This window comes from Schistocerca gregaria, chromosome 10, assembly GCF_023897955.1.
Source record: "Schistocerca gregaria isolate iqSchGreg1 chromosome 10, iqSchGreg1.2, whole genome shotgun sequence".
In the NCBI taxonomy this organism is placed as follows: Eukaryota; Metazoa; Arthropoda; class Insecta; order Orthoptera; family Acrididae; genus Schistocerca; species Schistocerca gregaria.
The window spans coordinates 133,490,227-133,508,644 of record NC_064929.1 but is presented as its reverse complement, the minus strand read 5'-3'; the positions used below and the strand labels follow the sequence as shown (position 1 = coordinate 133,508,644).

Sequence of the window (18,418 nt, the reverse complement as noted above, 5' to 3'; positions counted from 1 at the left end):
AGAATGCTATTATATGTAAACAACATCGAATATTGCAGAATTTGCACCTATTACATTAATAAACTCCCAGAATATGTTACAAACGAGATGATAAAAAATTTAATATAGGCTCATGCAAATCTGCTTCCTTTGACTCCATAGCTCCAACTCCCTAAAAATCAAACCACAGTCAACACAGTTGTAACTTTCAACAATATTGTCTTTCAACTTAGGGTCTCCTGAAGGCTTTTGCCGTGGATGTGTCATTAACTGGCATTTAATTATAACAGACTAACGAAGAGCGACATGTTAGTGATAAATCTTCAATGTGCTGTTTTCTTGAAATGGCACATTGTCATAAAATGAAAGATAAAATACGAAAACAACGCAATACGACATCCAATATCGCCTTTCCAAAGTTTGTCTTTTGTCGACTGACATTGAGTTTTATAGTTGCATCGAGTGACACGTGATTTTGATTCACTTCCAAGTAACTGCAAAGTGACACTAACGAGTCCTAGTGTTTGTTAATGTGTGTGTATTTTCAGCCACATTGCAAATATCTGTCATCAGGGTGGTGTATATTACTGTATCCACAGTATTGCTCACAGTAACAATAGTAATTGATGAGGCGATGCATTCATGAATTTTACACACAAATGGGGCTAAGACATTTCTTTATGACTATGCAGACTCACAGTAAGAAGCTTTTATTGAACAATTAGCCTGTTACCCGCAGTTTCACTTGTGTCCTCTTACAGCTCATCTTCTGCATTTATCTCCTCCCCCTTTCTCTTTCCGTCTTCCCATGCTCCCTCTCCCTAGAGATCTCCTCCTACCCCCTCTCTGTGTCTGCATTTTTCCTTCCCTCTCTTTTATTCACCGCCTTTCTCCCAGTCCATCTTTCTGCCCATTCTCATCTACTCCTCTCCTTCAGCCATCCGCTCCACCCATCTCCCCTTCCCCATATCTCTGTTGATCTCCTCGACTCCCCTCTGTTTCGGTGTATCATCTTCTCTCTCTCTCTCTCTGCCCCTGTCCATGTCCTACCCTTTCACCCTCTCAGTCCATCTCCTCCCACTCGAGATGAAAAAAGCCTTTCGCCTGTATCACCACTCCTATTGGGGCTAGACTATTATAAACCTAGAGAGCTCATACTCGTGAATTTTTCTGTTTGTGTGCCATATTTGGTTGGAACAGGCCCAGGGGTTTGGGAGGAGACCACGTGTGTGTAATATCAGTCCAACATTTTATACACCATACGTCTGCACCCTTCTCTTGGTCAATTTCCTCTTCTTCTCTCTATCGATCACCATCTCACCTTCCTAATTGTCCATCTCTTCCTACACCCTCCCTCTCTGTCCACCTCCCACCCCCCCCCACTTCGTCTTTACATCTTCACATCTCCTGATGGCCCCTCTCCCCCTACCCATTCCCTCCTCCTCTCCCCCCCCCCCTGTCCATTTACTCCTCTATTTAAAACCTTTCACAAAGCCTTCTGCACGTGTGGCCTTTTAATACACATCGATAAAGGAGGCTGGTAATTCTCCATCAATATGCCTCTCGTGGAGCGCAGACTATATGTCAAGGGCTTGGAAATCCTTTTTTCCCATTACATGTAAGTCGTTATGTAAATCATCTGAATAAAGCAGGTCAGTACTACAATACGCCAGTTGTGCTGAGCAGCCTACACTTTGGGGATTTGTTGTCCCTGACGTGTAGGCTGCCTTGCAGAGCATGTCGATATGACAAATAGATACTATTTCTGCACAACACATGTCATGCACGGCAGCATAAATGCATGTCTGTGTCTAAGTATTAGGTTCGTGGATAAGTTTGCAACATTTTTGTTTTGCATGTTGATTTCCCCTTTGCTATGGGTTTGTTTATCTACTGTCATTTCTTAATTGTAGTTTACAGTTGCTACTTGAATTTACATATTGTCTTTTTGTCATTTTGAGAAAGTGAGTGGAGCTGTAGACGCTAGAAAATGGAATGCCAAGTGGAGAAAGCGGAACATTTCCGACGCATTCTTCTGCTTGAGGTCAATACAAGGGCTACAGCGGCGGAGGATAATGCCACTGGACAGACCATGGCTCCCGTTAAGGAGGATCGTCTTCGTATTAGTGACTGTTCCAGTTCACGGAGACCTTCGGGGTTTGACGAAAATCGTTTAATCGCATTAATACACATTGATCCACGTCAATCGACGTCGATTGACTAGTGGATAACACTGTCTATTCCTATCATGTATCTTGTTTGGTGAGAATAAATAGTGTCTTTGTGGTAAGAAAGTACTGGTTGAGCCCAAACGAAGCCCATACAAAGAGCTGCACACATCCACAAAATATAATATTATGCATTTGATGGATCAGCGACGCTGTGGTGTACTGCGAATTCCCTAAGGTATAACTATAAGTGCTGGCATAAACTAAAACGTCTTACAGACGCAATCAGAGAACAACGACCAGCAAAACATCGCGAAGTGATGCTACTCCACAACAATGCTCGCCAACATTCTGCTAAACTGACAATAAATCCTCTACAAAATTTTGGATAGTAAGTCATTCCGCACCACCGTTTTCACTTGATCTGTGCTCTCAGATATTCACCTTTCCGTACCCTATCGAACAACCATAAATAAACTTCCTTTCTGAATGAAAATGCGCTTCGATCAGGGCTCTACGAGTTCTTCGCCTCAAAACCACACGATTTCTGCAGTCACGAAATCAAAAAGTTACACCAGCGTTGGCAGACATGTAAATAGTGAAGGAGAATATATTATTGATGGCTAAGGTCTATGTTATATGGATCTCTCGTATTTTTTAAGCTGGAAAAATGCAACGAACTTCTGCGCCAACCCAGTATTAGACGTGGCTAGAGCGTTGTAAACCACCGTGTTGTTCCTCTCGGGGCAAGGAGTTTGTGTGTGTGTGTGATTAATCCAGCACTACTCGAGTATTCATTTTGACAATTTTCAACTAGAAACGAAAACAAAAAATAAACGATGTTTGTAGTGTAGTGTAGTATTAATGAAAACATCTTTCTAAATTATGAAACAGTTTCTGTACGCTGGGCACAGCCGCTTCGTGTGTCTACAACGCAATTTTTAAACGCCTCTGTGGCAAGACCCCTTCCTAGCTCTATAGACTACTGTTTTGCCTACCTGTCGTACAATGATATTTGTGCAGGTACATTCAGTGTCAAATCTCGATGTTTCTGCGGAATATGTTGCCAGTATAGCAGATAGCAAGGAAGTAATAAATGTAAATGCCATGAATAATGCGGCATTTTTCCACGCCTCTCCGACTACAACGTCATATCTCCTGAAGAGTGCAATTAGCATTATATATGGAACTGACTGCGAAATTTATTACGAATAAAGTTTGTTGCTCAGAAGTAATATACACTACTGGCCATTAAAATTTCTACACCTAAAAGAAATGCAGATAATAAACGGGTATTCATTGGACAAATATATTATACTAGAACTGACATGTGATTACATTTTCACGCAATTTGGGTGCATAGATCCCGAGAAATCGGTACCCAGAACAACCAATAACGGCCTTGATACGCCTGGGCATTGGGTCCAACAGAGCTTGGATGGCGTTTACAGGTACAGCTGCCCATGCAGCTCCAACACGATACCACAGTTCATCAAGAGTAGTGACTGGCGTATTGTGACGAGCCAGTTGCTCGGCCACCATTGACCACATGTTTTCAGTTGGTGAGAGATCTGGAAAATGTGCTGGCCAGGGCAGCAGTCAAACATTTTCTGTATCCAGAAAGGCCCGTACAGGACCTGCAACATGCGGTCGTGCATTATCTGCTGAAATGTAGGGTTTCGCAGGGATCGAATGAAGGGTAGAGCCACGGGTCGTAACACATCTGAAATGTAACGTCCACTGTTCAAAGTGCCGTCAATTAGAACAAGACGTGACCGAGACGTGTAACCAGTGGCACCCCATATCATCACGCCGAGTCATACGCCAGTATGGTGATGACGAATACACGCTTCCAATGTGCGTTCACCGCGATGTAGCCAAACACGGATGCGACCATCATGATCCTGTAAAGCGAACCTGCAGTCATCCGAAAAAAATGACGTTTTGGCTTGCGTGCACCCAGGTTCGTCGTTGAGTACACCATCGCAGGTACTCCTGTGTGTGATGCAGCGTCAAGGGTAACCGCAGCCACGGTCTCCGAGCTGATCGTCCATGCAGCAGGAAACGTCGTCGAACTGTTCGTGCAGATGGTCGTTGTCTTGCAAACCTCCCCATCTGCTGACTCAGGGATCGAGACGTGGCTGCACGATCCGTTACAGCCATGCGGGTAATATGCCTGTCGTTTCGGCTGCTAGTGATAAGAGATCGTTGGGATCCAGCACGGCGTTCCGTATTACCCTCCTGAACCAACCGATTCCATATTCTGCTAACAGTCCTTGGATCTCGACCAACGCGAGCAGCAATGTCGTGATACGAGAAACCTCCTTACTAGAGGCATCACAACAACGTTTCACCAGGCAACGCTGGTCAACTACTGTTTGAAATCGGTTGGAAACTTTCCTCAAGTCAACACGTTGTGGGTGTCGCCACCGGCAGAAACCTTGTGTGAATGCTCTGAAAAGCTGATCATTTGCGTATCGCAGCATCTTTTTCCTGTCGGTTAAAGTTCGCGTCTCTAGCAGGTGATCTTCATGGTGTAGCAATTTTAATGGCCAGTAGTGTATGTGGATACTGCCTGCGAAAATTTTTCACGAATAAAGTTTGTAGCACAGAATTAATATATTTGAACGTCATGCATGATAAGACGGTTGTTCGTGGATCTCACTATTTACGACGTCATGCTGCTTGCACTGTGATAGCTAGGTGGTTCTTACCCCGACAGCGATTGTTGCCTTACGCTAAGGGATGTGTGTGCCAAATTTGGATGAAACTGGTCTAGGAGAGATGTGATGTGAAAACACACACACACACACACACACACACACACACACACACACACACACACACACATACACACACACACACACACACACACATTTTTATAATATGTATGGATGTAGGTAAAGGGTCAGACTTACCTTTTCACACAAATCTGAAACTCTGGAGCTTCTATGTGAAGCGTGGCACATTAAAATTTTGCTAACGATTTGCGAAGGTTACTTGAGTTGTTACGCTCTGAATGAGAGATAATAATTAGAACCTCATACAACAGTTTTTTTTAATGACTTCGTCGAGTTCCTGTTTCCTGTTCATAGTACATGTGCAGAATGTTGAATGCAACATGTGGCTGTTACAGGCGATAACTTGTACTAGGTTTGCTCTGAAACAGATAAATGTCTTTTGCACGAGCTTATGACCACCTTCTGATCCGGTTGTTTAACCCGTTGCAGAGATCTCGGAAGCGGGAATCGTATCCGCTCTTGACCGATGTGTCCGTACTAAGAACAGTGGTGGTCTGCCCGCCCGCACCTTCAAGGTAAGTGAATCTCCGCAGAGGCAATGCACTCTTCTTACACCCACCTGCTCCCTGTGTTCTCAGTAGAAAGCTCGGTACGGTTGCAAGTACAGACTCTTGTAGACGCACACAGTAGAAGGGTGTCGCAGAGGAATCTTCGCCAGTCTCCGTCACTAATCTGTGTTTTCTTTCTCTTTTCTTCCCCACCCTACCCCCTTCTCTTTTTCTCTGCCCATCACCGACATTCATCCATCTGTCGCCTCTGATGCGGACACCGACGCGCCACCACCGACGCGGACGTCAACGCCGCGTTCTCTCGGTGACGCCCCGCAGATCGTAAGCTGTTCGTTGGTATGCTAAGCAAGCAACAGACGGAAGAAGATGTTCGCCAACTGTTCGCCCCTTTTGGAACCATAGAGGAGTGCACGATCTTAAGAGGGCCCGACGGTCTCAGCAAAGGTAAACGAAACCACAAAACTCTCTGCACGCAAACAGCTTTTCTGCTTTTGGTGGGCGCTGAGCCAAGGTGCTTCGTCTTCCGAAGACGATTCTTCGAGAACATTCGGTGTAATGGCCTACTCAAAAATACTGAAAAACAAAAAAGCCCTTTCTGTTCTACCAGTTTTTAATTAGAACCGGTTCTCGGTTTATTGTGCCATCGCCAAGAAACAACTGACCGACGTCCACAAGAAACATTAGTGTGTAGGAAATCAAACATTAGAGAGGAAAGAAAACTGAACAAGTTCGAACAGGATTCACGCTCTGTCTGTCAAGTCCAATTTATTTATATAGACAGTTCATCTATATGTTAAATGGCCATAACTTTTGGCTGCACTTATTTAGAAGCTTAAATTGTCTACACCGCCAAGGGATCGTAGTCCTTAGTATTCGACATGAACTACAACTTGATCCCTCTAAGCGTTCTTGAGAAAGATGGGTGTTAACAGACTGACAGACAAACATACAATAAAATGATCCTATAATGGATTGCGCTTTTACCGAGTGAAGTAATTGGTTAGGGCATTAGCTGAGAAATGTCAAATAGAGCCATCATCGTTCGTATTACGCATTAAACATATTTAACAACAGAGTCAAATTATAATTTATAAGGTGTACAGTAAAGATTACAGTACATAAAGAAAATAACACAATATTACGATACACAAATTGTGTGGGTGTCATACTAAATGTTGTAATTAAAAACGAAATTAGTATCATGAAAATTCAGTTGCGATACACACTTGTGGATATGAATGTGATCTTTGGAACTGAGGTGAGGGAATGTGTGGCTAGTTGACTGGAAGATGTGAAGCTTGAGAGTGGAGGTGTGCTCAGCAATTAACTGATCATTTAGAGAGAGTTGGATGTTTTGAGCTAAATGATCGTTTACCTTAGATTTCTGTAATAGGATTGTGAACACGTTGTGTGTTCAGCAAAGCCAAAAACACCCCAGTCGATTAAAAAAAACTGTCACACGTATCCACATCTCAACGTTTATGATCAAGTTCTACAAGCTTGTACTAATGTCTTGATGATACACTATTCACATTGAAAATTACAATTTATCCCTGTAATTTAACGTGCCTGGAGCGTAACAAGGGTTTGACATTTTCACATTTCTCACCTAACGACATTGCTAAACACTCTTTGTGCGTTGTCAATAAGTTTTTTTCCAATGTCTGGAATCGTAAACACTAGAGCTTGTTGTGTACGTTAGTCACTTGTTTCCAGACAATGGCCAAATAATTTGAAAACCGGTTCCAAATAAACAAATATTAGTACGAAGACAATACATTGTGTCTCTCTCAACCTAGTTCTACCAAGAAGTCACAGAAGCAGCCATAAATATAAAAATATTGACTTTAGTTGCTGTGCACAATAATATATAATCTTATTCGTATGGGATCTCGTAAAAATCTGTGGCTGTTATTCGGATAAGTATTTTTAATGGAGCCACAAATTCTTTTGAGAAAATTTCACTGCTGCGAAAACTTCAAATGGCTACACTTGTTTTGTTGCAGTGGCTGATTCGTCAGTAGAATATCGTCTATTCCTGAACTGTATAAATATCTTCGAGTAGTTATCACCATTTAATATGCTATGTGGATGACTTATGTAATATAGAAAAGTATGCTCTATATGCATGCAAGTGATAGCATATGAAGCACTTCTATTGGCTCTAGCAGGTCATCGTTTTGCCACTTGTTGCTCGTTACGCATTTCTGGGGAGAAGTGCAAGAATGTAAGTGTAAACATCACATAGAGCATGTTATGAAAGACATCATATAGAAGACGGTAATGCGAGCAGTTGTAGAGTAGTATTGCAGCGTTTTCCGACCTGATCAAATAAGAACGCCACCAGATCATTAGGCTACCAGCATGAGAGTCACGAGAATAATACGAGAGAGATTAGGGTGAGAACACAGACATACAGACATTAATTTCTCCCTCTCTCAATACTAGAATGTGATAGGATAAAAATTCCATAATATTCATAACTTTTACCGCGTCATGGCTTACTGAGTATGTATTTGTGTGTAGAAATTTGAGGCAGAATGTGTATTTCAATTGCTAAGTGCTCTCAGAGTCATTGTAAACATGCCCTTTGTTTACACTTGTGGGTATAAGGAAGTTTAGGATAACGGGGGTTTTACACATGGAACACTTACCTTTGACCCTTAACCATTCCGCACTTTTTAGAACACCAGGAATGTAATGAAGAATATCGAAAAAATAGTGCATTCTTATTTCTGCAAAAAACACATTACACTAATCCAAAACTGTGTGAAACCTATCACATACACTCTTACATGACACATTGCACTTAAGCGCAACTAATTGAAACTTGCGCCATTAAGAAGCATTTGTTAAGTATAAAAACATAGTTTTAAATACTAAATGTACAACAGCTATGGTAGAATTAATGGTGCTATGGAAAATGGATGGATAACAAGTATCTTTGGATACTACGGATGGCAAGAAAGCAGCTTTTGTCTTTGCATGCATGTGTAACATATAAAGCACTTATATTTGCTCTGGCAGCGTTTTGTCACTTGTTGGTCAAAATTTTACTTTGGACTTCTTGAGGCGGCCTGCCTTGCTTTTTCGCTCCAGGACCATCTGGAAAATAATTTGAGGCAATCAAATCCAAACAACTTCTTGTTTATTGGCATGTCCGCTGTTACTTTCTAAGTGTGTATCCTCCTGTAGAGAATGCACACTTATTACCAGTAGATCAATTAGACTGAAAAACAAATGTAAATCTAGTCTGATTCTAATTTTTCTATGAAGTCGCTATGTAACTAATCTATATTTCCCATATGTGAGTTGTAAACAGAACAACACTAGGACATGGTACCATTGTGCGTTCTCTCTGGTTTGTGTCAAAACTTTTCATTTCAGATTCTGACAACTCGCCAACAAAAGATGACAGGAAAAAGACTGTTGTCTATACTTCATCAACTGAAGTACTGTATTCCTCAGAAAATCCATGTGTTTCTTTCTTCAGCTCATTTTAATTTTGAAATTTGCAGTTCGGTATTAAGTTCTTTTGGGTCATTCTTTCATACTCAATCCCTAACTCGAAAAGATACACAACTGGATCTAAGGAGATATATCTGTCAAAATATATGTTGTATTCCTGGTCTCTTGAAATTTCCCTTACGAGGTGAATCCAGACATTTCAAGATGCTTCAATATTTGGTTCATTATCTAATCTGCATACTGGATTATAATGTTCCCCAATATAGATTGAGTTTCGTGTACAAACCTCATTTGTTCACAACAAACGAAACGTTTATACATTCTGTGTTTTGTGTTTCATGTACATCTTCATGTGGTGCCCCGTTATGGTTGAACAAATTTGCTCATCAAATAGCGAACGCTTACTAATTGCAATGGAAAGACATTTTTGATGCACATGATCAGTTACAGGCCAAACTTTGCACAATTTGTCGTGATCCCGACTCTCAGTGTCTGGTCGCTTCTTATTGTCAGTGAAACGAAGTGGTAGTCATACCCTCAAGATATCTCTGTGACAGTCCGCTTTACTAGCTCAGCACCAGTATAATAATTCTAGCGATCACAAACAGCGGTAGGAACAGACAAATAGCTAATAACCAAATAAATTTATAAATGTCATGAATATTGCAGTTAAATGTTCTGTTTAGGTTTCTCTGTGTGCTGTAATGGTTAGTTTCATGTACAATTTTGCCATTACTTCGTCAGTAAAAGTACATTTAAGAAACTGATTCGGCATAAGAATTCTAGTATTGTTTGAGGCCGTGTGGTATTTCCTTTGAATCCAAAATGATCATTTAGAAATGAAGCACTTCCTTTTTTGTGTATTTCGAGTTTTCTGTATTTTGAATGTTTTTCAGAAGCTTGCAGAAGTGGTACCTCAGCTAGAACTTCGTTATCATCATCCTACAAAAAATTGTTTGAATTATTTGTACTACTTATCTTACTCTCAGGCGCTCTGTCACTATCTGCAGATTCCAGATCATTTACAACTGGAGTAGGAACTTCATCCGAATGGTCAAAATCTGAGCTGTCTTCATTTCAGATGGATACTCATCAGTCTTGAATTCTTCGTAACTTTTCTGACCATTCTGCTGTAATGGAGATGGCTTCAACTTGCCACGTGTAGATCAAAATTCGAGCCAGAGACCGTGATATATGTGAGTTTATTCTCAGTGCCTTGTCCGAAAATTACTATGAGCAGATAGTTAGAGAAGCAACTTATGAAGGTAACGTTTTAGACATCCTAGGGACAAATAGATGTGAACTCATCAAATCAGTTAACGGGCATGAGGGTGCCAGTGATCACAGGGCGCCTCTGATAGGAACTATTACTGCAAGTTTTACACTGCATGTTAAGAAAGGTGGGAAAATACTTTTGTTCAGCAGGACTGACACGACGCAAATTGCAGAGGATGTGAGTAGCCGGCATCAGATATTCAGTTTGAGGACATAGACGTCGAGCACAAATGGAAAAAATTAAAATGCATCATTCAGTATGCATTAGATAAGTATGTACTCACCAAGGTCATAAGGGATGGGAGAGACCCACCATGGTTTAATAGCTTCGTTAGACAATTGCTACGTGAACAAAGACAACTTAATCTCGGCGCAAATAAGCGTAAGGAGAGCAATGAGAGAAACGTTCAGTGATTGCAAGTATAATTTTGTCCAAAGATCTGACTAATAATCCTAAAACGTTTTGGTCTTATGTAAAGTAAGCGGTTGTAAATCATCTTTTTATTCACTCAGTGAGCATACTGGCACGAAAAAGAATTTAACAGACAGGAGGCCGAAATACTGAATTCGGTCTACCGAAATTGTTTCACCACGTAAGATCGTCCCTCCTTTCGATGATTGTACGAACTTCGAAATAGCACATACAAACATTCGTGGAGTAGGAAAACAACCATGATCGCTTAGTAGTGGAAAGGCATCAGGACCAAAAGAGATACCTTTAAGATTCTACAAAGATTATGCGAAAGAACTTACGCCCCTTCTAGTAGCAATTTATCGTAGGTCGCTGGACCAAAGAAGGGCACCCAGCGACTGGAAAAAACCAAAGGTCACTCTCATTTGCAAGAAAGGCTGTAGGAAAAATGGACACAATTATTGATTTATATCGTCGACGTCAATCTGTTGTAGAATTACGGAACATATTTTACACTCAGTAATTATGACGATTTTGGAGGACGAAATTCTCTCTGAAAATTAGGATGGATCCCGCAAACAGAGATGTTGGGAAACTCAGCTCTCCCTGCTCCTCCATGGGAATCATAGTGCTGTAGGTAACGGCGTTCGGGTTGACGCCGTGTTCCTCCACTTCAGGAAGGCATTGTGACACCGTCCCAGACTGCCGCTTAATGAAAAAAACTACGAGCTTATGTAGTATCGAGCCTGATTTACCACTGTATTCAAGACTTCCTTGCAACCAGAACTCAACACACAGCCTTAACGGAACAAAATCAATGGATGTAAATAAAATTTCCAGAGTAACCAAGGAAAGTGTGATAGGACCATTACCGTTTACGATATCTATAAATAATCTAGCAAGTAGTAAGTGGCTATGTTGAACATGCTTGTCATGTTTTTAATACACAATCCTTTTTACAACTAATTAAATTAATTGTACTATATTTATAAAGATTTTTGGTACAACGATTTTTTATAATATCTTAGAAAAATCTTCATAACGAAAAACTTTATAAATATAATAATATAAAATATAATTAATTCAATTAAGTCGCAAAAAGGGTTGTGCATTGAAAACATGAGAAGCGTGTTCAACATAGCCATTTGCTATGATATATAAAAATCCAAGTCAATTTTGAATACACTAGAATTAATTTAGAAATAATTCGAGACAAAATTATACAAAATTTCAGCAAAATGTTTTAGCGCCTTTTGAAAGGAATTTTAGAAGGATTTTTTTTCTGATAGTACACTCTCTACTTCATTTCACTCCACCGGTTTGTTCTTTTTGGTGACTGTCGCTGTTTGATTGCGACTTGAATGCCCGCTGTCATCCATTATCTTCTTTTTCTTCTTCTTCTTCTTCTTCTTCTTCTTCTGGCAGGGTCTTGGTAACAATCTGAGTAGATGGTAGAGCTGCTGACAGCAGATGTTCTTGTCTTCTTCCAGATGGGCTTGAGCAGTGGACAACAATAGCAAATAATAGTATTGGCCAGCAGAACCAATCCTATAGTCATTCAGCTGTGCCTTGCACTGCAAGAAAATAACACTCACAAATCGTATACATGGTTCGTATTCGAGTGAGAAACTTGATCCAGATTAAGTCATTTTCAACAGTTTATTTTGGGTGCCAATAAACAATTTTCTCCACATTATTCTATTATACTTGACCAGACGAAATATATATTACATTACTCGACTTAACATTAAAAAAGAATAATTCGTGTTTAAAGTGAAGCATGTTCATTTATTAATGTAAAAGAAAGTTGCCTCAACACCACCTGTTGACAAGTAATAACCCATGCTGGATGTCGCTTCATCTGTACTCTTATATTCAAATGTTAGGTCTCAGTGTCTGAAATGTCTTTCCTCATCACTTTTTTATTTTTAGAGGTAACTGAATCTTAATCATTCATACAATGACAGTCAACGACTTACACCATTAACATTGGCAAAGGGTTAGGAAAAATACGCTTAAAAACTTGGTATTAAACTTGGTTAAACTGGGGACATCTAGTAATCAGAATTTCACACACTTCTTCATGTGGCATCGTTGTGTGAGTGAGAGTGCTACTGTATGAACGAGATGGCGCTAAGGCGGGCAGAGCTTGATAATGAAAAGAAGATCAAAATATTACTTGATGCAATCACAAAACTTAAAGAAGGAGTTGACAGATTAGCTGATAAGACACAGTTTCTGACTGCTGCACTGTTGCATGTTCTGAAAGCTATTGAAGAAAACATAGAACATAAAACAATTGTTCATTATGCTTGTCACCATGAAGAATTTGGAGATATACCACAAATTAAACAATATAATATTCCTCAAAGCGACTATATACTAAGGGAATCAGAAAATCAACATTTGACAGAATATGATCAAGAGATTAAAGGTAGAAAGGGGATAGTTCAAAATCAGGGTGCTGTTAAAAAATGAAGGATGGTTATGAAAAATAAATTGAAGTGAAAGCATGTAGAAGTATATCAACCACAGTGAAGACACAGTTTCTGGTTTAAGGCCTGTTGCTACCTTTAAATCTATTGGTAAATTACCATAAAACTTGGAGATACATTAACAGTTGATGAGACATATGAAGGTACAGAATCTATTAACTAAAAGATACTACATGATATGGGTAAAGAAACTGACGCATATAACCTAAAAAGAATCCCAAGAAAATAAAAAGGCTTAATAAATAAATATACAGAAAAACCACATGAATACATTTGGATGAATGATATTAAATATTTAATCGATATATGGGCAGTCAATCATAGAGAAGAATTAGGTGGAAATAAAAATAATCATAATGAAAAAGGGAGAGTAACAAAATGTTAACAAATTCAGTTAGTGATTTTATTATCAACAATCCAAAAGATATTCCATGTTTGATTATGCTTTTTAGTAACTTGCCACACATTCTGCAAATGTGAAAAATATGGAAAAGGGTTAGGTAATACTTAAATTAATAAATTACCATTTGAAATGCGTTCCCTGATTATAATTATTGTGGTCCAGGAACAAAATTAGAATATAGCTTAGCATGTGGCGATAAAGACATAAATCCATTAGACAAATCTTGTAAACAACATGATATGCCATGTAGGAATCAAAGATAGACTTTCAGTTAGCTGCAAGAGAGAGAGAATGCATGCTTCTGATGGATAAATTGGAGAAATTTACCAGCAACTGCAGTTAGACAAATAATGTATGGAAAGAGAAAATTACATATGGGTATACATGTGAATTAATTTGGTTGTGTGCTATGAAAATATTCCAGAATGAAATTTTCACTCTGCAGCGAAGTGTGTGCTGATATGAAACTTCCTGGTACATTAAAACTGTGTACCAGACTGAGGCTCGAACCCGGGACCTTTTGCGGGCAAGTGCTCTACCAACTGATCTACCCAACCATGACAGCAGACAGTTTTAAATTTTACACAGAAAAACTTGTTAAACGTTTAAAAATCAAATACATTTATGGTGTTTTTATGCTTGATGAATTACTAAGATACAATCCTAAGACTGCTTCAGCTGTCACTAATCATTGTAGACAATATGAAGGTGAAATAGTAAATGCTTGTTTGCATTGAATCTGTTATTATAAGATGAAAGATAAAAAAATTGCGTTTGATTAATTTGGAGGATATGTTCCTAAAGCAGTGATAAAATGTCTTGGCTCAAATGAGTTGTTCTATAACAGAAAATGAATACAAAATTTTAATAAATTCATTGGTGGCCATTTGGGTACATTTGTTTCAAAACTATTGTCAGATAGCTAAGTTTAATGATATTTTGAATCCAATAAATGAACATTACTGGAACTAAGGCATGGCCTAAAAACAGCTGCAATATCGATGAACAAATTAACTCAGATAAATGCAAAAGAGAATTGGAATCAAGCTCTGAAGATTTTCAAGCAAATGCTAGAAAAGAAAGAAATCCAAAACCAAAAACTTTAGAGTTCAGTTTCAACAAGAATCTAAGTGATGTTCGTCATGTGAGCACAGGATTAAAATCATTAGTAGATTGAAACTGGGTGTACAATTAAGCAACTTCAAAATGAATGATGGTGATGTCCCATACTCTGAGGAGCATAGGGGATGATGCAGGAGACCTGCAACGCCATACTAGGCAAGGTCCTAGTGGAGATGGTTTGCCATTGCCTTCCTCCCATCAATCAAATTCAATGCTTTTTAAAGTATCTATAGGTTGTATTCATTTTAAAGGTAGAAGACTGGTACAAGTAAAAGATCCTGTAAATGGTTATGATGCAGTTACCAAACAATGTTTAGTAAATGAATTACCTGATTTCACAGGCATTCTAACACAACTCAGTAACTATGTCATCAAAGAAGAACTAAAACATCATTCTGCATAAGCTGAATACAAACTTGTTCCAACACAATTCAATAAAAGAAATACAATTTCTAATTGTGCTATAGAAGATTATCATAAAAAGTTGCATAACATCAATATAGCTCTTAATAATGCTTTAGATAGATGTGGCGTACTGGAAAGAAATGTATATAATACACAAATACTTGAATTTACATTTAACTTAAAAAATAAAGTATACAAACGTGTGTTTCAGTATGTTTTCATATTGGAAGAAATTTTTATTTCTGAATTGATGTAGACAGAGAATTAACATTCAATGATTTTATTATTGCAGTAAGTGGTGATAAGCAACAGGAGATAAATAATAGTGATCAGTCAATAATGGTATATAAATCAACGTTTATTACTGTAAGATTTAAAAAAGATGCAATTAAAGCACTACCTAAAGATGTGAAAATAATTTTTTTTACTGAAATATATTAAGCTTATTAATATTTTAATCTATATAAATGGGTAACCATATCTGGTCCTTGAAGAGCAAAAAAAAAATACTGAAATGTACCATCCACATAGAACAACAACACAAAATGGGAGAAGTATTGATCTTGTGCAACATATGAAACTAAAATCAGTAAATTCCTTTAAAAAAATTGTATGTGATTGGAGACAGTCTGAAGACTGATTCAGCAGTCGTTATCTGAATATTCACAAAGAAATAATTAATGAATTAAATAAACTGATGAGAAAAACTTTTGAAAGGAGAGAGGTGATCTTCTGGGTATAGATGATTCATGGCAAGCTGTTGAAGTAGAAATGGATTCCGGTAAACTGAGAGGAGTGTCAAAAGTAAATAAAGGATATAAATGTTAATTGTAATCATCGTTTTCGCAAAATTTGCTTGGGCTATTCCAGGTAAAGATAAAACAGGTAAAAATGTAGTTCATACTTTTGAAAAAAATATTTAGAGAGAACTCCAAGAAATTTACCAACAAATAATGGAAAAAATTCTATTATACAGATTTTCAAGAAATTATGAAAAATATAATTCTAAAGCAACTGCATACAAATTGAAGGCATAGGATGGAGAAAAAATAAAAGGAAAGTTCTATGAGTGTAAATTGAAGGAAACAAAATATCCAGATGTATATTTTGTTGAGAAAGGTTTAAGAAAGAAAGTCTATGAGCTATATATTAAATAGCTGTGATTTGATAATTTACAAAGTAGTTGGATGAGCAAGAATAATGTTATTTTATAAAATGTTTTATCGAAGTTTCTATACATAAATGTATCATAAAATACAAATGAGAAAATTAACATTTTCAAATGTTCTATCTGTATGTTATTCTGATGATGTATCTGCTTTCATAGATCAATTAACTGATGAGAATGTAAAGTATTTATAAAATCTAAGAGTAGTAGTAGTACGTATTGTTCATGAATACTTTAATAACAGAACTAAAATTTGTATTCCACTCTATACCCAAATATGTCTTTAGTAAAATTAAATGTCTATTTATCATGAGTAACGAACAAATTTTTATATGTTTGTAACAAAAGTATTTCTTATAAATGAACAGCCTGAAAATAAGTGAATTAAAACTTAGAGCAAAGCAGTTAGCAGTAAGAGGTTATTCTAAATTTAGAAAATAATTTATTGATCTTATTAACAACAACAGAAAATACACACACTGTGGAGATTGCTTCTAATATAAAGCAACTAAAAATAAAGTAAAACAACTAGGAAGTAAAGGATATTCTGATCTAAGAAAACGAAAATTTACTACATTGAATAATGACAATTTTGAAAATTTGTGTTTTGATGAATTATATAAATTACATTCAACAACTGAAAAATATTGAAACAAAATTATTGATTACATTAAAAGGAATTATCTGTGGAAATGTGTACCAGGGCATTCTGCATTAACTAGAGGTTTTATGAGAGAATGTCAAGGTAAATTGGATTGGGAATTTATACTATCACTATGCCAAGATTTATATAGAGATTTTATTAGAGAACTTAAAATTAATTGATGTACTTTATCGTAGACACAAAATCCATCTGAAGATTTTAGGAGAGAATTTCAAGACAAAGTAGATTTGAATGCAATATCATATCAAAACTTAACTGAAACCTTCATAAGAGATTTTCAAGGTGAATCAGACTGGAGTATTACATCAAATAAAAAAATTATTTGTAGATATAAGAAAATTTCAACATAAAACTAAAATATTAGAAACATTCAGCTAATATTGGATATTTAGATAAATACTGTATCTGCCACAAATTTCAATTCACATATTTATCATCCTGATAAAGCAATAAAAATATATATGTATAAAAATTGCACCTATTTTGATGTAATTAACAGTACATCTTTTTTACAATCATCATGCATCTGTGATAAATGTAACAAAACATATAACAGCAAGAACTTAACATAAAAACAAGAGAGGAACAAAAATGTGTGCAATATGCAATGGTTCAGAAGACAATATTGAAAATCAGATATACTGTGAAAAATGTAATGTATATTTTTACAATTAAGAACGCTTAAAGCATCATCAAGAACTTTGTGAGACACCTTATAAATATGAAGAATGTGAAAGGATTTGTTTGAGATCTAATGAACATACATGTGGCTTTGAAAAATGTAAAAACCCTAACGAAGTAGTAATTAAATGTCATGAATGTAACATGCAATACAAAATAAAAGAAGTTGGCATATATGAAAGAAACATTAGTGAAGAATATGTAGGAAAAGGTTGTCAACATTATAGTAAAAATTATCGTTGTCTTAATGGAGAATTCATAGATTATTATGTTTTCCAGCACTTCAAATGCAATAAAATTGTTTCAGGGAGACTTTAAATATTGTGAAAAAGAATTCACAAACTAAATACTTTCTACCTATATTGAAAAATATATGCTGGTTGATTATGAACCTCAACAAGAAACAGGAAAAAATATTTGACATCTAATAATAGCTCATAATTTTGTCATACTGTTTATAAATTTAAAACAAATTATGAGTACTGTAGGTGGATGATATCTAATAAAGATAATTATAGTACAAAAAATGGCTCTGAGTAGTATGGGACTTAACACGTGAGGTCATCAGTCCCCTAGAACCTAGAACTACTTAAACCTAACTAACCTAAGGACATCACACACATCCATGCCTGAGGCAGAATTCGAACATGCGAATGTAATGGTCGTGCAGTTCCAGACTGAAGCGCCTAGAACCGCTCAGCCACACTAATTATTGTACATTTATAGCTCTTTATGCTAAAGATTATGATTCACAATTCATTCGGAAGTACTATATTAAAAATACAATACAGCCATGTACTATCTATACACAAACTAAATTAATGTTATTGCAGATAAAACAATCAGGCCTAAAATTATAAATAGCAGT

At 37.2% G+C, this 18,418-nt stretch overlaps 1 protein-coding gene across 6 annotated transcripts in view; it reads left to right on the top strand.

Moving 5' to 3' along the window:
- Positions 1–18,418, top strand: part of LOC126293440 (CUGBP Elav-like family member 4) — a 669,441-nt gene that overhangs the window by 291,071 nt on the left and 359,952 nt on the right. For all 6 annotated transcript variants that reach the window (XM_049986670.1, XM_049986672.1, XM_049986673.1 and 3 more), the window contains exon 4: positions 5,776–5,901. In XM_049986670.1, the coding sequence (XP_049842627.1) occupies positions 5,776–5,901 (126 nt within the window). The remainder of the gene's footprint in view (positions 1–5,775; positions 5,902–18,418) is intronic.